General features: G+C 33.8%; 1 protein-coding gene across 3 annotated transcripts in view; it reads right to left on the reverse strand.

The window, feature by feature from the left end:
* Msp300 (Muscle-specific protein 300 kDa) overlaps window positions 1–23,042 on the reverse strand; it is a 326,596-nt gene that overhangs the window by 165,266 nt on the left and 138,288 nt on the right. For all 3 annotated transcript variants that reach the window (XM_089245642.1, XM_089245623.1, XM_089245633.1), the window contains 19 exons: window positions 21,662–21,829; window positions 21,317–21,534; window positions 17,870–17,978; window positions 17,547–17,687; window positions 15,596–15,757; window positions 14,788–15,111; window positions 14,542–14,685; window positions 13,271–13,435; window positions 13,019–13,137; window positions 11,107–11,314; window positions 9,689–9,841; window positions 9,409–9,573; window positions 8,198–8,521; window positions 7,626–7,778; window positions 6,235–6,387; window positions 4,938–5,165; window positions 3,284–3,382; window positions 2,417–2,569; window positions 32–196 (listed from right to left, as the gene is read on the reverse strand). In XM_089245642.1, coding sequence (XP_089101768.1) covers window positions 32–196; window positions 2,417–2,569; window positions 3,284–3,382; window positions 4,938–5,165; window positions 6,235–6,387; window positions 7,626–7,778; window positions 8,198–8,521; window positions 9,409–9,573; window positions 9,689–9,841; window positions 11,107–11,314; window positions 13,019–13,137; window positions 13,271–13,435; window positions 14,542–14,685; window positions 14,788–15,111; window positions 15,596–15,757; window positions 17,547–17,687; window positions 17,870–17,978; window positions 21,317–21,534; window positions 21,662–21,829 — 3,351 coding nt within the window. The remainder of the gene's footprint in view (window positions 1–31; window positions 197–2,416; window positions 2,570–3,283; window positions 3,383–4,937; window positions 5,166–6,234; window positions 6,388–7,625; window positions 7,779–8,197; window positions 8,522–9,408; window positions 9,574–9,688; window positions 9,842–11,106; window positions 11,315–13,018; window positions 13,138–13,270; window positions 13,436–14,541; window positions 14,686–14,787; window positions 15,112–15,595; window positions 15,758–17,546; window positions 17,688–17,869; window positions 17,979–21,316; window positions 21,535–21,661; window positions 21,830–23,042) is intronic.

A 23,042-nucleotide genomic window follows, 5' to 3' on the forward strand; every position in this document is an offset into this window, starting at 1 on the left:
TGGAATATAAACTTCTAATAAATAACATTACTTTGCATTTTTCTTGCTTGGAAAGCAATGTTGCACTGTTTCCTGAGTAGTCACAGCATAAAGAAAGTTTCTCTTCTGCTTTTTGGTACCAATCATCACAAGCAGTCTTTTGGTCTTTATATTCTGATGCTAATGCTGATACTCGGATCAAGTTATTTAAATATTCCTGTGAAAAAAAATGAAGTTAAATTCTTTAATCATTAATCGCAATAGAATCTTGATTAACAGGAGAGAATGGGATGGGAGTCACCTTGGTTAATAGGAGACTACTAGCCATAACACCTGATGCAGTTACTGGGGGGGGGATCCATAAAAATCTATTGTTATAATCTATTGCATAATGCTTCACTCAATAGTTTTTCAATGTGAACAATGTATTTTGTAATAGTTTGGAATATATTTTAACAAAACAGATGTTTTGTGCTTGCTTACAATTATGAAATTGATCCATAAAAATCTATTATGGGAAAATCTATTTTGTTTGATGATAACTTTTCTCTACACAAACACAAACCCAGTTATTTAATCCATGGTACGTGAATTTTTTGAGTGAACCTCAGCTTGTTGTGAATCAAGCCGATTCCCCCTTTTAGATTTTTATGGTGTTTGACACCAATCAGCCTAAAGAGCAATCAATCATTTCTGATTTCTGCTGGCATGTTGCTGAATAAACCAAATCAAAACTATCAAGGAAATATTTATTTTCTGGATATTATGCTGAGGTGAACTCCGAAAGAAAAGTCATCATGTCTCCGCCGGGATACGAACCGAGGCCCTCTTGCATACTGGGCAAGTATGCTGCCATCTGTCCCGGCAGACAAGATAACTTTTCTTTCCGAGTTCACCTTACCATAATATCCAGAAAATAAATGTTTCCTTGATATCTTGGGCTGAGAAAAAAGTCATCTATCTCTCTAAAAACCGTCCCACCTGGGAGCCATTTCCTTAAGTTAAGACAGGCTACTAATGTCTCTACTTCAGTGCCTCATGCCACAGTGCGTGAAATAAGGAAGGTAGGGTCGTGTCTCCGGTGGAATAGATGGTAGCATGCTTGCCCAGTATGCAAGAGGGCCTGGGTTTGTGTCCCAGCGGAGACAAGATGGCTTTTCTTTCCTAGTTCATCTCAGCATAATATCCAGAAAATAAATGTTTCCTTGATATCTTGGGCTGAGAAAAAAGCCATCTATCTCTCTAAATCAAAACTAATTCATCAAACTTATCAGATTGGACTATTTTTCTACATTACACTTTCTTTTTAACTCCTTGATCATTCTTGTCACACCACAGTCATTTTCTGCACATGAGGGCTAATTAGACCGGGACCTACAATTTATTGCCGATTCCAAATGGAAGGCTGGTTTTTTATACTCATCAAGAGGTTGGTGTGCTAACCCCTCGATGGACGACTCCCTGAGGTAGAGATTTTTTCTGTGGTCATGCAGCCGTTTCTGTTGTACCCCTGTGTCAGGAAACTTTTCTGACAAAGATGAACCAGGTATCGAACTTGCGACATGTCTAAACATCCTTTGGTACTTTAGGTGAGTATCTTATCGACCTGAGCTACCGCGCCCCTTTACGATCATAGACATAAGTAATATTGCATCCAAATGGTAGAAGAATAAATTCAAACAAGTTCTCTGAGTTTTTTTTCTCTATTACCACCACAACAAAGCTTTATAATAGCCCTATCTTGACTGAAGTTTCTTTTTCTTTCCCTCCTTTCTTTCTATACTTCTGACAATGATTTTTTTCCTCATGTGTAATGTATTTTTCTACTATATGCATGTAAGAGCAAAAGAGAGGATGCATGATAAAGGGGTGAAAATAGGACAAAAAACTCTTATCTACCCCTTATCTATTATACTTTTCCTTTTATATATATTTTTCCTTCCCCCCCCCTCCTTTTTTTTAAACATGTGATTAGGTTAGGACGAGGTTGCCAGATTTATTGCAGATTCGTCAAATAGAGATAATCAAAATTTGTTGCTAAAAGCTTGTAAGCAAAGTGGTTAGAGCCTTATTTGAGCCTGTCTTATCAAAAAGTTTTCAATTTTGGCTTCATGTCATTTCCAGTCCTCAATGGTTGTTTCTACAACACCATATTTTATGGCCATTGTCCTGGGAGATTCTTCATTTTTGAGTTTTTGATTGGAGCTACTTTTTTTTCCTTCTTTGAGACTATAACTCTCTTTTGTTACTAGAAGCTGACACTTACATTCAATTCATCATGCAGCCTCAGTGAAAGGGGGAGTCGTATTTAACCAGTCTATTTTGATTTAGACATGTGACTTGGTTCGATAGATGCTCAGTTGCTTGGTTAACAGAGGTTGTGATTATAAATCATGACAAAACAATTTAATGTTCTTGGCAAGATCAGTGATATTACCTTTATCATTTCTGAGAGTGCAGAATATCTTGCAGTAGCTTCTACAAGTGGCAGTGAAAGGTCTTCATCTTTCATGAGAGGTGCCACTGCTTGAACTTTCTCTTGCAGCAAATTGATTTGTCGCTTATAGGATTCAGTATCAGATAGCAATGACTGTAACAATAAATAAATAAATAAACTCTTTGAAAATATTGCATGCAATTTGTAATACAGCATGGGCAAAAACTCCGTAGAAGCTTTAAAAATGAATGAAAAAACGGTTTGCAGTGTTAACATTGCTAGGTCACTGGAATTTTTTTTGACAGGAAAAAAACCCCTCAAAAACAGCCGATAGGTGGCGCTGGTACAAGAAACTTTGGTGGAAATATGCAAATGAGATGGTTATAAGAGCTGAGCTTGTGCTCCTAATCCACAACAGTTCACTGTTGTAAACCGTGTATGTGGACCTGCTGCACTCTGCCGTTGCTGGATTTGTGACTCGCCTGCAATGTGTTATACCCTGTGGTGGTGGTCATGTGGAACACATACTGCTATAATAAATGATTTGGAGGCATTCTGTTTGTTATTTGCATATCTTTGCTTTGACTAGTGTATGTCAGCGCCACTTATCAGCAGATTTTTGAGTTAGTTTTTTCCTGTCTTAAAAAAAATTCAGTGACCTAGCGATGCTAACCCTGCAAACCGTTTTTTTATCTCAGTTATTTTTCTGGTTTTTATGAGTTTTTAAAGTTTCTAAGGAGTTTTTGCCCACCCCGTATTGATGTTTAAGAATGCTCAGGTTGAAGTATATAAATAAGCGAACCAATTTCTTTTTTAATGTCAAATATTTTCAGTAGATTTGGAATAAAGTTTATTCATTTGGCTTACTTTGTATTTTTGTAGCCTGCCTTGTATTTCTTGTAATGCTGGAGGATCCTTTTTATCGTCAGTTAGTGCATGTTCAGTTGTATCCATCCAGTTCAATAACTAAATATTTTCAAAAACATTAATCTTGTAATATGACAAATGCACTGAATATTTATATTTTATCACAAAAAAGAAAATAATTTCAGATGGAAATAATTTGATTACTGCATTTTTCTGTATATAGTCCATTAAATAATTTTTTAAGGATTTATAGATCCCATATATACAGTCAAACTCGATTATAACAACATCAAAGATTTCATGAAAGTTTTTTGTTAAAAACCTAGGTGTTATTATAACCAAGGTTTAAGTTTTTAAGAAATTAACATGGACATCATAGATTTTTACTAAACATGTTGCCAAATGCCATTTGTGAAATTGCCAAATACTGCTTGTAAATAACCCCAGGCAAGAAATACAATGCTATATTTGCTAAAATTCATTTCATAGAGCAGAAATTGACTTGGCGAATATTGCAAGATGAATATTTATAGTCATACTAACCATAATACCTGGCGCTCTGCCCAGGATTTCTCAGTTATACTGGCAGCACTGAAGGAATGAAAAACCATTCTATAGGAATAAACATGTCTGAGACGCACAGTTAGGGAACTATAGTAGCCAAAGTAAATATTCTGAAAGTCATAGTTGAGGCCCAGGAACCATTGTTACCAGATGGTTTTTCTCTCATTTTGGGCATTTATCCCCCTTTGACAAAGTTTTAAAGTTACTCAAGTCACTTAAAAGCCCTATCATTCAAGTCAGGGCCTGTTTCATATATATGCAAACTTTGATGATAATTGGTTTAAAATTGTAGATTTGTGTAGAGAACAGACAGATACACCCACAGAAAATCAATTTTATGAATATAGGTTCATTATGATGCAATTTATATATTATTAAAATTGCCTTTATTCTTGATTCTGTTAAAGGGTAGGAATGAAAGCAAGCTTTGCCAAAAAAAAAGAGGATATTTTTGTAGGAAAACTCAGGAAGGGCAAAATATGGAAACGTTTTGTATAGTAGTCATGTCAGCGAGTTGGGCATCAAACATGCAATAAGTCTTATTCTCAACATAAACAGAATGGCAGACAAACATTCCCTAGATGTGATCAGCTGTAATCCTAAGAATTTCTTGGAAAAACATCATTGAAATGAAAACAAAAGCGACAAAAAATTATTTGTTGTATCTGAGCCGGTTGATTTTCATCTGCATCATAAGCATGGTTCATTATATGTATGAACAATGTTCTCTATGAGAATCAGTTCAGACTGCCAATTATAGATGTTATAGCCGGGGTGTCATTTCAACCAAGTTTGTGACTGTAGATGTGAGAATGAAAAAAATTAATATTTTTCCGCACAAAAATTTTACAAACAGCCCATTTTATTTGTTAAGGTTTCATTATTAATGCATGGAATTTCACATGAAGGATTATATGCAGAGAATTACGGTAAATATGGAACATTTATATCTTCTTGTGTTCGTATGATTTTGTTTATAAAATGTATTGCTCTTGTTTTGTGTAATAAAGAATTTCAAAGCCTAAAATCAATGAAAAAATATTCTTGCTGTTTCGAATTAAACCATAAAAATGCATTTAATAATTCTAACCTGCTTGAATGTATCTTTGAATGTAATCCAGTGGTGATTGAGGTCCTTAAGTTGTCTGTGTAACTCATCAAGATCATTACAGAAGAGTTCATATCGGTCTCTAAGTGAGTTCAACTCCTGACGAATCCCTTCTCTTCCAGTTGCAGCTGTGTCCTGATAAATCCTCTCTCCAGCTTGTATGGCATCAGAGAGCAGTTGTTGTCCATTACACTTGTCATGTATTGCCATCTGTTGGAATATGGTTTGTTAATAATCAAAAGTGTATGTACATAGGCCTATGTACAGCATGTACATAATTAAAGTTGTTCTGAGTTGTCTACAACCTTCACAACTTATCAAGAAATTATGAAACTTTAAGAGTATCTCAATGAAAGGATGGGGAGAACTTTCCAAACCCCTACATAGACTAAAAATCTCAGAATAGTTTTCTGTGTGGAACCGCACAGTGTTTATAAAAGTCTTTATAACTTTATTCATTGGAAGTCTTTATAAGATGTTTAGTGAAGAAATCAGAATGTAAATACCTCTGCTAAGGATATTTAGATACTTTGCCATGGCACTTGAACAGTTTCGCCACATGTTTGCAAAAATTTGCATTTGAACTACAATTCGCAGCAAAACACCCTCTACTCCCTACCCACCATTTATTTTGCACTCAAGTAAGATATTTATAAAGTCTCATGGCTTCCTGATGAATAGTTATTGCTACGGACATTGAACACATTCAAACAGACCCCACTTCACAAGTGAGAGATATTAAAGTGTTACCGAAGGATGGATGTGTCTGGACATTTCATTAAAATTATTGCTGTAGGCAGCTCAGAAAAAAAGAACTTAAATTGTGTCAGGGGACAGACATATCTCAGAGAGAGACATCAAAGCATTCCAGAAGGATAGATATATCTGGAAATTTTATTAAATATATTGCAGTATATACAGTTCAGAAAGGGGGAACTTTTAACTGCACACATCCTGTATAACAAACACTTTATCATTCCCATCATATTGTGAAAAACGGCAATAAAATTACAATAACTGAAGATATAAAATTCTGATGTAGTTATTTTTTCTCAAATATAATTCATCTCCATGGACTTTTCCTTAAAAACAGAGTAAGTTACAGCAGACATTAAGTTTTGGATATTATTTATATGACAACACATTTTTCATTGTAGCTAATTTCAAATAGGCTTTCACATATTTTAATGAAAATCTGCCATTATTGCTAAATGTAAAATTTTCACATTGTGTTGTGAATTGTATCTGTATAAATAAAATAAAATAATAATAATAATACCTGTAATTTAATCATGCACTGCTCCAAATTCCCTTCTGTTTCCAGATCAGACAATACCTTTCTTCCAGAATCCAGCCATTCTGTAAAGCTGTTGGTATTTTGTTGATATTTCACATGGTCTTGGACTATTGTTTCCCATCGCAGCAAGAAAGTCTGAAATTTGACACAAGAACATGATAAATAAAAAGTATTATCGAGATAACATGATTTCAACTTTCAAGAAATACTCATATTATGAGTTGGATTTATGTGTTTTTTTAATTCATTGTTTTCCAATCTTTTAGATGCTGTGGACTGCCTGCAGTGAAAATCAATGCAGCACAGACTCCTTGCGCTGCTGATCATTGATCCGCTGGTACCCTGTAGCATCTGAAGGTCTATATTGTCCCCCCTCCCATAAAATCCAAAATGTATTGTTCTTTCAAATTTTCATATCATAAAAAAAAATTACAATTTCATAACACAAAATGTGGAAACGATCCCGCAGACCCCTTACAGAGTACTCACAACTTCCAAGGGTCTGCTGACAACAGGTTGGGAAACACTGGTTTGGCTTATCCTGAACTGGAGTATGCCATAAGGTTTTGGAGCTCATACCTACCGAGGGACATAGACTTGGTTAAGGGGGTGCAGAGAAGAGACCTGTGATGTTGTTGGCATACAATTCTTGAGCTATGAAGAGAGACTTGATTTTTTGAATATGTTTACATTGGAAGAACACAGGTGTTGGGGGAGGGATATGATCAAAATGTTTAAAATTTTCAATGGGAAAATTAGTTATGATGATTACCATGAGTAATTAATACACCGTTAATCACCTGCTTTGACAAGGGGATGCCAGTTTAATGTTGTTTAATAAGGAACAACAAGTTATGGTGTTGCAGGGAGGTTTTATCTAATAGGGTTGTCAATTCTAATACAATTGATACGTTTAAAGCGAAGTACGATAGACATAGTGGGGTAAATTGAGAAGCTATCCATACTTAGATAAGACAACCATAATCATTTTTATGGGCAGTTGTATCATATATTATTGGTTATTATTATTTTTTGGTGATATATGCTTTTATATTGGTATTTCTATGGGCATCTTTTTTCAGTCAACTCATTGGGCATTTCTTCTGTTTTGGCTCTTGTATTTGAATTTTTTTTTCCCATGCTTGTTATACACAGTAAAAAATATTTTTGCTTCTTTTTCATGTTAATTTACAAAAATATGCATTATTCTGATAGAAACTGATAGAAGTACTGTTTCCTCTACCTCTTTTTATTACAGGTGACTGTCTGTCACATGTTCATGTACCATGCTGTATTAAGATCAAATTTATTTGCTCTGAATTTTTGAATTTCAGGGTTGTAAACTGCAATGAAACAAATGATGTCCCACAAACCTTGGATGAAGACAGAAGAGCCTGATATCGATTGTTCATCTGAGTAACCTGCTCCTTTAAGCTGTAAATTCCTGATGATTGCATCAAAGAATGTGCCTCATCCGTCAGACTGTCCAATTCCTTTTGCTTGGCTGCCACTTTTGAAGCCAAATCCTTAGTGGGAAAAGAGCCAAGTAAAAATATTGAAAACAGCAAAATCAGTTGAACAATACAACAATCAATACAACTGACCTTCTATATCTGAACTGAAACAATCTAAATAACTTTTATACAATCATTTTCAAAGATACGTGAAGGAACGAGGGGGTCAATAACCAAAAAAATAGTGCAAGTAATTTTTTGAGCTGGTTTTTAAAATTTTATAAATACAAGAAAATTTCTATAATTTTTAGCAATTTATTGGCTTCAAATCCCCTTATTTTAGTAAAAAAAAAAAAACCCGCTCTAATTATATATTCATTTATATCTGAAATGGGTCCACCCACACCTTACTCTTATTTCAGATGTGGAAGGCTATGGACTGTGTTTGTATGAATGAATATGATTTTTTATTTAATTGATAATAGTAATACCTGTATGTTTGCCAACTGCGTTTCTTTTTCTTCGAGTGTATTTTGCAATTGTGGTTGTTTCAAGCTCGATTCCATCTCTTTGAACCATTCGTTCAGCTGATCTGCACTTTTTTCGAAGCTTGACCACTGTTGCAAAACATTCTCCAAGTTGTGCTTGCTCTCCATGCAAGAAGCTGTGTATTGACCCCATGTGTTTGTGATGTTTTCCATGTCACGGCTAATAATATCTCTCCCATGTTCACCAATGTTTCCACATACGGTAGTGCACAGCGCTTCCAGCTTGGAGAGCTTTTCCTTTCCTTCTGGTTCTTTGCTCATCAGATCCTTCATAAAAATAGTTAAGCTGATTGAAAATTGATAATACTTATCATGAAAATATGTGTTGCCACAAAAAATTATTTTTTATGAGCATTAAGTGTAGAATATTCCCCAAGCATATATTACTTATTATAAGTTAAGAAACATTTTTGTGTCTATTTGCCTTTATTTTTCCCAAGGACGCCCTTACTAGATGCAGGTCTCTGTGTGAAAATAATAATAGAACCAGGGGCATCTTGACAATACTCTCTGGGGCCGATATTAGATATATTTTAGGGAATGGGAATCATCTAAAAATTCCAAAATGCAAGCTTAAAGAAAAAAACAATTCCAGCACCCACGTAAATTCATAATTGATGAAATAATTCTGCCACCTATGTAAATTTAGAATTAATGAAAGAAATAATTCAAAGTTGACAAAATTCAGAATAATTAAAGAAATAATTCCAAGATTGACAAAATTCAGAATTAATTAAAGAAATATTTCCAAAATTGACAAAAATACTGCATTAATAAAAGAAATAATTCCAGAATTGATGAAAATTCAGAATTAATGACAGAAATAATTCCATGTTTGACAAAAATTTCCAGAATTGGTGAAAGCCTTCATTAATTTCAGGGCTTCCTGATTGATTTGGGGTTCTGGGTCCCTCTGACCCACAACTAGAAATAAAATGCATTTAGTCGCCATGGGCAAACATCTACTCTTCTGACCATCTGTTTTGTATGAAAAAGGGGTTAATTTGGTGATTTTTTAAATACATATGCTTCTTTTTTCACTTTTGTTAACATGCCTTCTTAAAGCATGGGGCCTGGTGCAATTGCACCTGTCACACATCCTTTAGAGAGGCCGTGATTTTTTCATTATCTAATAAACAGACATAACAATCCACCTTCAATGTATCTAATCGGTTCAGTAGAATTCTTCGTTCTCCACATGTGTTTCTGCATTCTTGAACCTTTGCCTGGCAAACCGCCAAGTATTTATGAAAATCACAGCATTCATCCAAGTATGACTGATGATTCTGAATATTTTTCTCAAGATTTTCCAAGAGATCCTACAAATGAAATATATGCATGTTTTTTACCTTGGAAAATGATAAAAAAATTAAAAGAACAAAAAATCCACAACATTGGAATGGGAAAAAATATGTAACTTTATTCCTGATATACCTTTGATTTGTTGCATAGTGTAGAGTACATAGTTTTAGTGTCTTGAATGAAGGTCTCGAGGGACATATCCTTTGTCATAGCTGCAAGTTCTGAAGCTTTATCACATATATTATCTACCTGTAACTTATGAGATATAATATCCTGGTTTATGACCTAAAGAGAAAAAAATAGAAAAATGTATGTAGGTCTTGGTAAAAAACAACATTAAAAATGATGAAATTTAGGGTTTTTTTGAGGTTTTCAGAAATATATTTCTGAGTTACGGGGTAAAAACCTGGTGAGACTGGTAAAGGTTTTACCAAGACAAGATGGCATAAGTCTGAAAAACGCTTGTAAACATTTTCCTTTTGGACTTTTACCAAGTCAAATCCCACTTTTTATCTCAATTGAAGAATCAATTAACCACCACGAACTTGCTAGTTCCTGACATATATTAAATAATTAATAGTTATAGTTAATTTATGAATTAATTTACCACCATACACATTTAGATTTTGGATGCCATGTAAGTAATAAATAATTGTCATTAATTGATTGAACCTGAACTAGTAAAAGCCTGCTTTTAATGAATCAATAAACCATTATAAACCTATAAGTTCCTGATGTTTATTAATTAATAATTATAATTATTTAATAACTAAGGAATTAATAATCAACTAATTGTACTCAAGGCTAATACCTAGTGTCCTGAAAACCCCAGAGAGTCGACAACCCAGAGGGGTTATGACTCCAGTGCACCATCATGACAAAATAAAAGTTATACTTACATGCACTCCTAGTTATTAATTAATCACTGTCATTTGCTATTTAATCAATTAATCATTATAATTATAGCAAATTAATATAAGCATCAGGAACTAACTCAGCAGTAAGTTCACGATAGTCAATTGATTCTTTAAAAAGGGGCATTTACTGGTTTTACTTTTGGGAGTTAATTAATGATAATTATTAATAAATTAATAAACATCAAGAATTAACATGTTCATAATGGTTAATTGATTCATTAAAAACAGACTTTTACTGTTTGGGTTAAATTAATTAATGGTAATTATTAATTATTTATTTAGCATCATGAACAAATAAGTTCATGGGGTGGTCAACAAATTGATTGGTTAATTATTTAATAATTATGATTGTTAAATAATTATAAATATTAATTATTTAAATTTATAAAATAGTTATAATTGATTAATTAATAAGAATTAGGAACTAGTAAGTCCATGATGGTTAATTGATTCATTAAAAATGTGTGGCTTTGATTCGGTAAAAGTCTGAATTGAAACATTTGCAAGCGTTTTTCAGACTTTTACCAACTTGCCTCGGTAAAACCAAGGTTTCATCAGTTTCCAAGCTTTTGCAGTAACATATACATTATGTCAGAATAAGTTATAGCTCAGGTGATTATATTTGGAATTTACCTTCAAACTGTGTAGCTGAGCACGTTTTTCTTGCACTGTTGATTTCTGTTCACTCAGATGATGCAGCGACAATCCTACATCTTGTAGCCATTTTGAAATTCGTTCCTGCCCTTGAGAGAAAGAATTTGTCTTCTGTAAGCAAAGATCTATAGATCGTAGAGCTTCACAGACACCTTCCTGGAGCTCTTCCCACTTTGTGCGTAGGTTCCTAATGTCAAAGTTTAATATAATTTCAGTAAACACATTACAGGAATAAACACAACTACTGTATTTTTTTGTAGCTAGACAAGCTGCTAGTTTTGCGAATTGAATAACAACAAAGCCTATACGTGGTACTAAAATAGATTTATATGAGAAATATACAGTTGCTGCTTGATTTTACAAACTGACATTTTCTTACAAACTAGTCGTCTGATCCTGAACAATATGTCGCTTGCTTGACTGTCTCTCTCATTTACGAACTTAGACTTTACAAAGTAATTGTTTGAGCTCATAAAAACAAGTAAGAACATGTACATGTTTTGCTCATTTAATTCATCATTAAATGAAAAAAGAGAAAGGATCATACACACATGAAATAAATTTAGTATTCAAACATAAAATTTATTATTTAATTTTTAGCATGACCCCCCTCTCTCCAGGGGTAAAGCTGACAGGGATCTAGCCTTGAGGCTTCAGAGACAATTTTTATCTTCCCCCTCCCCATAAATTCACTTTAGAGGGGCCTGTAAAAGATCCCAGCCTAGGGGCTCAGCTGCAGGATATGGAGTAGGGGGGGGGGAAGGGGCATGATTATTTTTTAGTTGCGTTTGGATTAAAAACTTTTGATTCCGTTCTCTTATGGGGATTTAAGGGTGGTCTAGCAGGATAATTAAGGATCATGTTGAAACAGAAAACTATGCAATATTGATCATATCATAACATAGAGTAGTAAGACAAAGGGAATGGTAACTTATCATCAATGAATGATGACATAGGTGTAAACTTGTATCCAACCCATGTGCCAGAGCACTCCCCAATATACTTTCCACAATTTTTCATAATACGTATAGAAGTATTCAGTTTGTACATATCCAATAACTTTACGCAGATGAATAATGACCAGGAAATTGCAATTTATGCTGAATTTTCAGATAATTATAATTAATTATTACACAGTGGTACACTTTTATGGTTACTATTTCACTGAACTATTGCAACTTTTCAAGCTGTTGTGGCATTGTAAAATGTATTTCTTGGCATACATATCATCCATTACTGAAGCATTTTCCGTGCAGGTGACATTTTTTACTTTTTACTTTTATTACCAGACGCACCCCATCCGATACAGACATCAGAGCTTTCTCGAAGGTCGGGCACGCCTGGAAAATCCAGCCAACCTTTTTTTTGTCAAACAAAACTGACGAAAAGCAGACAAGGTAATTATGTGGTCTTTGTGGAAGTAGTTACTGTTGCTTTAGCTGGGGGGATGCAAGTAGTATACAGCATTGGTGTGTGGCTTAAAATGACAACTTTAAAAATAGTACTAGTTCAATTATTACGGGGCGCTGTAGCCCAGGTTGATAAGATACTCACCTAAAGTACCAAAGGATGTTTAGAGGTGTCTTGAGTTTGATACCCAGTTCTTCCTTGTCAGAAAACCTTCCTGACACAGGGTACAACTGAAACGACGACATGACCGTAGAAAAAATTGCTACCGCAGGGAGTCCCCCATCGAGGGTTTAATGCACCAACCTCTCGATGAGTATAAAAAACAAGCCTGCCGTTCAGAATCAGCGATAAATTGTAGGTCCCGGTCTAATTAGCCCTCGTGTGCAGAAAATGACCATGGTGCGACAAAAATGATCAAATGATCAATTATTACGTGATTTCAAGTTATAAACTGACAAGTGAAGAACAATGTAATACTCACCTTAGTTTTTGACGAATCACTTCCCTTCCATCCGGAGATGTTGATGGGTACAAACGTTCACCCAACTCTATCACAATTTCCATATGGCACAAGTTCTGTGAAAATATCTCACTCAAAGCCTAGACAAATAAGGTTTATTTTTAATGTTAAGTCTAAAATTTCTGTAACTTCCATGAATACTATGGTAATTGAATATGCATCTAAGTGGAAAATAAATTCATATATATATTTTTTGTTTAAAATTTAATGTACCTCTAATAATATCTTCCTTTCCTGCAGTAAGCCGAATTCTCCTTCCAACTGATAGCAGTCTTTGAGCTTATCATGCTGGTCTTGCAACCATTTCCAAAATTCATTGTATTTACTTTCAAATGCTTGATGTTCCTTCACAAACAGATCCCATTTACGAATCATTTCCTGAAATCAAGTAAAATTAGTGACGTTATAATCACACTTTAAAGGAATATAAAACTCATTTGGCACTTTTTATATTGATGTGATCTTTATGCATGAATTTTATACATTCAACACTCATTATAATGACCCCCCCCCCCAATTGCTCTGTCAAAAATGATGTTATATGAAAGAAAAACCACAGGACAATCATTATATAAAAACATTTGGAGCTTATTCTACCAGTTAAATAATAGAATGGTCGCTATAATGTGGGGTCAATACAACGAGGGTTGACTATATTTAACTTGAAAAAACAATGGGGAGCAAAATAATTCATACTCATTACATCACAAATGTTGTTGCTATTAATCAGGGCTAGACATATCTATTGCTGACCCTGGCCTGTTTCTTGCATGGGCAAATTGGGTATGTGTCCAGGGCCCAAAAATGTTCAGGCCTATTTGGATGACAAAAATGGCATCTTCTCTCAAAATGTATTTTTTTAATAAAAAATACAATAAAACTTCTCTTTTGTGGATACCAGCGAGACAAAAAATTTTGTCTGCGAAACAGGAGTGACAATTGATCAGGGGGTTTGAAATGCATACTTTTATTATACAAAGAGGAAATTATTATTTGGCCTTAAAAAATGGGTTACTGTATCTGAGAGGTGTCTGTTAAGAGGAGTTTCACTGTATTATTACTACTAACACTACTATACTTGACCGTACATGCACTTTGTAGACATTCCTCTGCAGAATTTATAATGAATTGGTATACATTGGAACGTATTGTGTGAGTACCTATATCCATGACCCTGACGTATTTATGTTGTCATAGTAGTGTACCTATTTTATGTTCTTGCTTGTGTTGCCATCCGTCTTCTACATTTTGAAGTGGAGATGGCAAATACTTGAATAAATTGTTTTTGTAAATATTTTTATAACAATAAAAAAATACAAATATTTTTGTAAACAAAATGTATTTACAAAAATGTTAACAAATATTTGTAAGTTTTGATTGCCTTTGGGGGGGAGGGGGCATGTATTATCTCAACTTACATGCCTGACTGATACCCATGTAAATTTTTGGAGATTTTTGCAAACCTGCTATTGATCTCATCTTACCTTTGCAGAGTTTTTCAGTGTCTGATATTTTCCTAGCAACTTCGCAATACGAGAAGCTAAAGCTGGAGATCCTCCCAAGTGCTCAATTTTTTCTGACAGTTTTGAAAATTCATCTTGATTTTTCAATATTTTATCCTCCAATTTCTAGGAAAAAAATTACATTGTGTAAGTACATCATAAAAATGTTTTTGCATAACTATTACACAGTTTTGATGATACAAATTTTGTTTTATAACACACTTTTACCTTGATTTTTTCCAATTGTTCAAGCTTAGTTTCAATGCTGTTTCTAAGTGATTGTTCTCGTAGTTGCGTTTCAGTGGCATTGAGCCATTCTTCCATCTTTGCTACAATGTTTTCACACTCAGTTCTCTCACTAATAGCACTTTTTATATTTCCCTGGGTGCTTCTACACTGAGCAAGTAAATTTTGCCATTGTTCGATATGTGATTCCAGTTCATTCACGATACTTTGGTGACCACTGGCTTCAGTGTGCAAAAGAACACTCTGCATCAATTGGCGCAATTCTGAAACCCTGTTTTCTCCATCTTCCAAGATGCTTATCACCGTCTGAAAAAGACATAAATTAAAAAATGAGAAATTTCTCTAACACTAATACCATGCACTTGAAGAAAACAATCAACTAGATAGAATTTTAATAAGCTATAAAAACAGAAAAATTAGCACATGGTAGGATCTAATTGTACAGTATTGAAAGCATTGCCTAAAAGTTTGAAACCACTTGAAGATTCGAAAATATTATTCATATCATATTTAAGAAACATATATTTTCATTTTTCACTAAGTATATTGTATTACCATTTGATCCTAAGTAATATTTAAAATGTTTATCTATAAAAACAGAAAAATTAGCACATGGTAGGATCTAATTGTACAGTATTGAAAGCATTGCCTAAAAGTTTGAAACCACTTGAAGATTCGAAAACATTATTCATATCATATTTAAGAAACATATATTTTCATTTTTCATTAAGTATATTGTATTACCATTTTATCCTAAGTAATATTTTTTTTGAAGGTAATAACAACTTACAGATAGAGCCACAAGTTTAACCTTCAAACTGTCTATGTCACAGTGCTCCACAGTTGTATCAGTAGAAGCCTTCAAGCCATGCACCCAGTCTTGAAACTGTTCAAGTTTCGCACAATATTCCTCATGCTCATTAACATTTTGCTCACAGGTTGCAATGTTCTCCTTCATAGAAAGAGATTCATATTATGGTCACTGAAAGTCTGTGATGACCAATAGGTATTTTAATAGTCAATACCTTGAGCATATTAAATAGTATTAAAAAAATATGGAAAAATGATACTTTAATATTAAAAAAATAATAACAATCAGCTTTGCTAGAGGTTTCATTAAAACAGTTTATTAATAGATAATTTCTGTAACCCTAAAATATTTTCGTTTTAAGCACTTGCATCATCATCATCAATTTCTTAACTGTTTTAAGGGAGTCATTTGATTGGGTTCATTTCTAACTCATTAGCAAATCTATATACATAAAACTGATTTTCTGTTTGTCTCTGTGAGTGTATGTTCTCTATACAAATCTACAATTTCAGACTGATCGTCGTCAAATTTTGCATATATACCAAACAGGGCTCAACTTGAATGATAAAGCAATTTTGAAAGTTTGTTAGAGCAAGGCAGATGCCCGAAATGGACCGAAAACAATAGTTTGTGGGCCTCAAACACCCTGCACTGCTCGGGTTCTCTAGATATACTGGAAGCATTGAAGAAGTGTCAAACTATTGTAAAGGAATAAACATGCCTAAGACGTATTTTTATGGCATCACGATAACCAAAGTATACATTCCGAAAATCATTGTTGAGGCTCATGAGCCATTGCTGCCCAACCCTTTAGGCAATGTCCCTAGGAGCCATGATGCATACTTTTAAAAATACTGAACTAAAGTATGTGGTATGCTTCCCGGGCTTGTGGATTTTTCTCAGGCTCTCCCTTATAGTAGATTTATAGCGCAAAAACAAAGAAATGATGGGATTCAACTTTGACTTCCTGTGGAGCCATGGCATATTTTATGAATATATAGTGAAATCACACATATTACTCACAGCAAGCTGGTTATGAGAATTTGTGAAATTTTTTCACCAGCAAACATGAAAAAGAATATTTAAATAAGAAAACATTTGTATGAAATAATCATTGATAATTTTCGTAACACCACTATCTTTTTCTACCCTCAAAAGCTTATAATAAGACTTGAACCTACAGTTTATTGTTAGTTTCAAAAGGCAGCATTTAGTTTTTTTTACGTGTTGCCAAGAGGTTCATGTACTAACCTCTTAGAGGGTAGCAATGCATTTTGAGGTCATGTTCACTGTTTCTGTTGTACTCTCAAATTCAGAAATAATTTTGACACAGAATAATTGGGTACAACATATTAACTAAATTATTTTATACTAGCTATAATACTCAGTGCTGCCCAAGTTTTCTCAATATGCTGAGAACATTGTACAAATGACCAATCATTGTAAAGGAATAAACATGTCTAATACATATTGTTAGAAAACCACTTTGTCAGAGGCCTCGCGACGAGCTAGGCTAGAAAATGGCTGATTTTTACGGAACAACATGGTTAAGTCTATTTTTCTGTCATGTAGGGAGGGGGACACACTCCTAAACATCAGTTGTAACCCTCAAAATTTTTGGCTGTGGTCTGGCCGTTGGAGAATTCCAACTGATTGGTGTGAGCCATAAAGTGTTGTGTGTTTGTGTGTGTATGCACATTGTTATAACATATTTATGATGTCATTGCTATGCATGTTTTGTGCTCTGGTGGTGCTGCCATCTGTCTCCCATTTTAAAAGTGGAAATTGATGTGGATATTGAAATTTTGTACAACTTCAAACTATTTGCAAGAACATTCTAAAGCAAGTTCTAAACAATTTTCAACATACAGCAACAAACAAATTAATGATACAACTATTGGAGAAATACATACTTATGAAACTATATTACCTTTATAGTCTCTAGTAAATTGTCGAATTGCTTCTGTAGTTCTTCAACTCTCTGTGTGGCCGTTACTTCTGGTAACGAATTCGCTTTGGTCGCAAGCTTGGAAATGACTAACTGATGAGCTGAAGCGCTTTGCACCATTGTCTGAAATTACAGTATGAATGAACATCCACTAACATTGCTGAAACATTTTTTTCCTCATCATATATTTTCATGATAACATTCATCACAGGAAAATAGATCTGTATCTCTCTTGTTTGATAGAGAAAAAAAATTCACAATGCATTATAAAGTATATATTAATTATAAAAAATTCAAAAGTATACCTTGTATGTTTGAAGCTGAGCCTTTTTCTCAGAAAGTGTTGGTTTTAAACTTGTCTCTTTTTTAAGTTGGTTAGAAAGGTCATTCAACCATATGTTGACTTGTTTGAAGCTGAAATGGTAAAGATGAAAATATCCAAGTTGTATATCATGCATAAAAAGGATGTATTATGTGCTGTTTTATTATGTAATAATAATTATATTATACTGCCATGCAATTATATTATAATAATTATATTATTATAACATTTCCTGAAAATAATTTTTATTGACAATTCTACAATTCTTATTGATTAACGATGATTCATCTACTTACTACTTTTATCGGGTGATTTTGATCTATAAATAGATCATTCCTAATGATTTATGATTGTTATATTCTTTATTTTAATGCAAGCAAAATTAGTCAGCTCGCTCTTATTCTTTTGCTGTTCATGCACTTTTTTTGAATTTAATAAAGGTGTGTTGGATTTCCGGATGCATCCCTCCCTCAGAAAACACTTCAAAATTTCCTCTTGGGCGTCAATGTCAATGCTTTATTGCTCTGTATGCCAATAAAGTTATTCGCTTTACTGGTGTAGAAATATGTTTGTGTGTGTGTGTTACATGGAAAATATACACATCACATCATAATGCTATATGATTCAAGATTTCAAATACTTTCAGTGCTGGATAGAGAACACGTTACATTTAATTACAGTGAAATACATTATATAGTGATATACACGGGACAAGAGAAATGTATCATTGTAGAAGAGTTATTGTTATTGATGGAATATATTAACATTATGAAAAGAACATCTGGGGCGGAGACTAATATCATTATAGAGGTGATTATCATTATAAAGGGTATCCTTACATTGGATTTTTACTGTATATGGGCATGTTATTACTGTATCTGACATTTCAGATTGTTACCCAACTTTGAAATAAATAGAAAAAACATTACATGTGCGTGTGTGTGAAATATATATCATTATAAGTCTTTAGTTGGGAGTTGTCAAGAAAATATGCATATGTACAGACATTTAGGGGGAAGATGGGTCACAGTGGGCATAGAGGCACTGTTGTGACAAACTATTCAAATTTTTTTTTTTTTTTTGAGCTTGATATTATTTATATTAGACAATTATGTTAGGCAATGAAAGTTTACAATGAAAAAGTATATGGTCAAAGCATAACTAAAATATTGTATGAAATAAAATATTGCTCCATTGATGTTTTGGATTTCTTGACATAAGAGACGGGAAGAATGCAAGAAAAATTACTTAAAGTTGAAGGGTTTATATGTGATACTTATTTACTTGTAAACTTATATGCAATATGTCTTTTGTTATCAAATAAAAATATCTTGGAAGGTTTTCTTACTGATAGTCTAGATGGGGTACAGAGTGGACCAACCCCAAAATAAGGCACAGACAGTGGACCATATGTTATGCTCCTATCCTTGTGCAGTATATTCATTTATTCATAAACATTCTTTATGATTTCAATTATTAAAACTTATCAACAGATACAAAATGTAAATTGTTAAAAAAAAACTGTTCCAGAACGAATGTTATTTCAAGAACAAGTTCACAATGTAATGAATAAAATATCAGGTTATTTGGAAATAAATAAAAAAACCTCTTAAAAACCTTGAACTATTTAATAAAATATAGTTAGATAATAAGTACTAACTGAATTACTAGTTTAAACGTTCTCTCAATTACTTATATAAAATAAAGACACCTGAAGTGAAACACTCTTTCCCTATGTGTCTTACAAAAACAGTTTGATCATTTATTGCACTCTCAAGTGACGAGTCAAAAATTAAGACTAATAATTCAGATAATTAATTTAGAAAGCACATTCAAAAATATTATTCTCACTATATGGCCCATACACAAACAAGATTTGCATTTTGGACTGACATTGCGTTTGAGCAATGCTTTAATTTTTTTTTTTTAAATCCCTTTTCATAGAAATTTCTGTATGGAAATTAAAAACTCGAATGAGAGTGCCATAGTATTTTTAAAGTTTTGTTTGCAAAGAAATTTAATTTTTTATGAATTTTCAAAAATGAAATTTTTGGAAATTTTATTCTGATTTTTGATCCGGAAACAGAAATAATTTTTTTAAGAACAGAAAAAAAAAATAGTTTTTTTTTATTTTTTTTGTGATATGTAAGGTTTTGCAAAATCATAATTACTAATTATTTTAAGTAAATCAAGTTAATTAATTCATATCAATTAAAAGTTAATTATTTGGAAATTTACACTAATTACAAAGAAAAACATGCTAAATTGAAATCTCATTTTAAACCTCCCAAATGTGTTATTTAAGTGTATCCAGTTACCTTACATGAAAAAAATTGTGCAATTTGGTGTCATGAATTGGAGGGGTGTCAAAAATGGGTTAATCCTCTTAATGGGACACATGCCCACTAGGATATAAAATATTACTACTGCGACAAAAAATTGTTTGGAAATTAATGCTAATATGTCCCAGTTGTAGAGACTGTTGCTGTTTTACCTTTAGTTAAATGTTTTACTTTAGTTACTCAAATGGCACTGCAGTTACCTCGCTCAAAACCATATATGTATATCATCCCCCTTCATATATATAACGCCACAGACTGGGACATATGTGCCTTGGTTCAAATACCAATTGGTGAAAAAATCCAAAACACTGAATTTGTTATATTTGTGACCAATTTTGTCCATTTTCATAGTAAATGAGATCAAAAAAAGAAAATAAAAAACACGTAGTCAAAAGGGTTAAAACTAAGGAACAAAAATGCAAATGGTGTGCAAATAGAATGACTTTTTCCTTATAAGCATTTTTATTTTTTTGTCGAGCTTTAACCTTTAATAATTTACATTTCATTTGTAGCTTTCTCAAATGATTCAAACTAAAATTCATTTTATTTATATTACACTTATTTCTAGCACATTAATTTACATTTCAAACTTGTATTTATTTTAAATTACTCTGTTAATCTATTTTTATTGCATGGTCCACTGTAACACATTTCTTAGATTTACAAATAATTTTTTACGAATACTCTACTATTAAGCTTCAAGCTTTGAGAAAATTCTTAGGTAAATATCAGAGCCATCTTAAGAGAATCATGGGCCCCCTGGGCCAAGTGATTTTTTTGAGGCCCTACCAGGCAAATTCTCAAACATTTCAACGTGATCTCGTTTTTGTGAGGCCCTTTGTCTCTTGAGGCCCCCGGGTGCCCATGCCTTAAGATGGGACTGGTAAATATAAGTGACTGAGGGATATTTTTCATGATTTTTTCCAGATACATTGGTTCATAAATTCGAGAAAAAAAAAGAATAAAAACTTCAAAAGCGGTTCATTGTGCCATCTCTTCCCTGATGTGATTTCTCTTTCTGAAGAAATCATATTGATATTATTAAATAAGTTTAGGTTTGTAGTAATAGTATCTTTTCTTGTCCAAACCTGTCTTCGAAAGTCCCCCATGCTAGAAGAGATGCCTCAATGTCTTTTATTGCAGAGTTCACTTGGTCCCATTTAGACATCCAAGCATCTCTGAAAGATCGCATTTCTCCCCGGATCTGTTCCCTTCCATCCATGCTCAAGCCAAGGTAAATGACTTCTCCAGAATCAGTCAATGAAGACAGGAGCAGCGCACTCTGTTCTTTTTCTTTCAATAGATCCTGATGAGACAAAGAAGGTGAATTTCAACGAAAAATGAAGTAATATAAATATTTGAGTAATGTTTCACATTTACATACAAGATTTTGGCAAAGAGCAATGTGTACACATAGAAATATTTTTATTTACTTTCAGAGTTTCGAGTCTCCTCTTCAGGGCTTCTTTGTCTCCTACCAGTTCAGCAGATGGTGATTTCAATTTTTCATCCATGCTTTCAAACCATTTCTTCATCAGAGCTTTTGATTTTTCATAAGTTTTTTGAGTCTTGATCATGCCTTCAAATCTTTTGACAGAATCCTGCATCAAGAGAAATTAAAATCAGTTGTTTTTTTTTCAATACAATGGAACCCAGTGGCAGATTTATGGTTTTGGCACATGTAGGCTATACAAATTTTTGCCACCCTTCTCCCATTTTAGTCTAATTATCTTGTCCACCTATTCCTCAAATTTGCCACCTCTTTGAACTTTCCACCAGTGTCTGAGTCATTCTTTCGGTCACTCACATACCTCCTCACTCGCTTGGTCACTCTTTTGGTTGCTCATTGAACTGGTCCCTTTCTGTCTAGGCAACTCTTTTTTTTGTTGTGCACATCTTTGCAAATTCTTTAGGCCACTCTTTTGGTTGTTAATTGACCTTTTAGTCACTCACATGATTTCACACCACTTGATAACTCACATGCCTTCACACTGCTTGGTGACTCTCATGCTAGCAAGTTGCTTGGTCAATCGCATGCCTGCACATCGCTTGGTCCCTCACATCCTTACACACTGCATGGTCAATCGCATGCCTGCACATCACTTGGTTCCTCACATGCTTACACACTGCATGGTCATTCACATGCTGGTACAACGCTTGGTGACTCTAATGCTTGCGCAATTCTCGGTAACTCACATGCTTGCACCTACTCGGTAACTCACATGCTTGCACCTACTCGGTCTCTCACATGCTTGCACACGGCTTGGTCACTCACATGCTAGCACACCAACTGATCACTCACATGCTTGCACACTGTTTGGTTACTCATATTATTGCACGTGCAAAGTTGTTTGTTGCTCAACTATACTGATCCTTCTCTATCTAGTCCACTCTTTTGGTCGTGCATATGTTTGCATACTCTTTTGGTTGCTATTTGACCTGGTGCATCTTTTGGTCACTCACATGCTCGCACATTCTCTTGGTCATTCTTTTGGTTGCTCACATACCTAGCCCCTTATTCTCTAGAAAGAAGTGGATTTTGGCCTTGCCGCCCTTCTCACATTATGCATTTTCTTGATCATTCGTCCCTCAAATTTGCCTCACCTCTGAGTCCTCCCCCCCCCCCCCCGGTAAATACGCCGCTGATCGAACGTTGATAAAACTAATGGGGGGGGGGAAATGAGATAAATAGAGAAACATTTTTTCCGTTAAATATATACGACAGCATCTATATTATATCTTTTCTAAAGCTTTGCTAAATACATTCAAATTACCGGTACATGTGACCTTTACTATGGTCCTGTCGTTAGCGCG

The sequence above is a fragment of the Pholcus phalangioides genome, unplaced genomic scaffold (genome assembly GCF_987345545.1).
Source record: "Pholcus phalangioides strain wild (caught in Gottingen) unplaced genomic scaffold, Ppha-v1.0 ptg000003l_1, whole genome shotgun sequence".
Taxonomy (NCBI): domain Eukaryota; kingdom Metazoa; phylum Arthropoda; class Arachnida; order Araneae; family Pholcidae; genus Pholcus; species Pholcus phalangioides.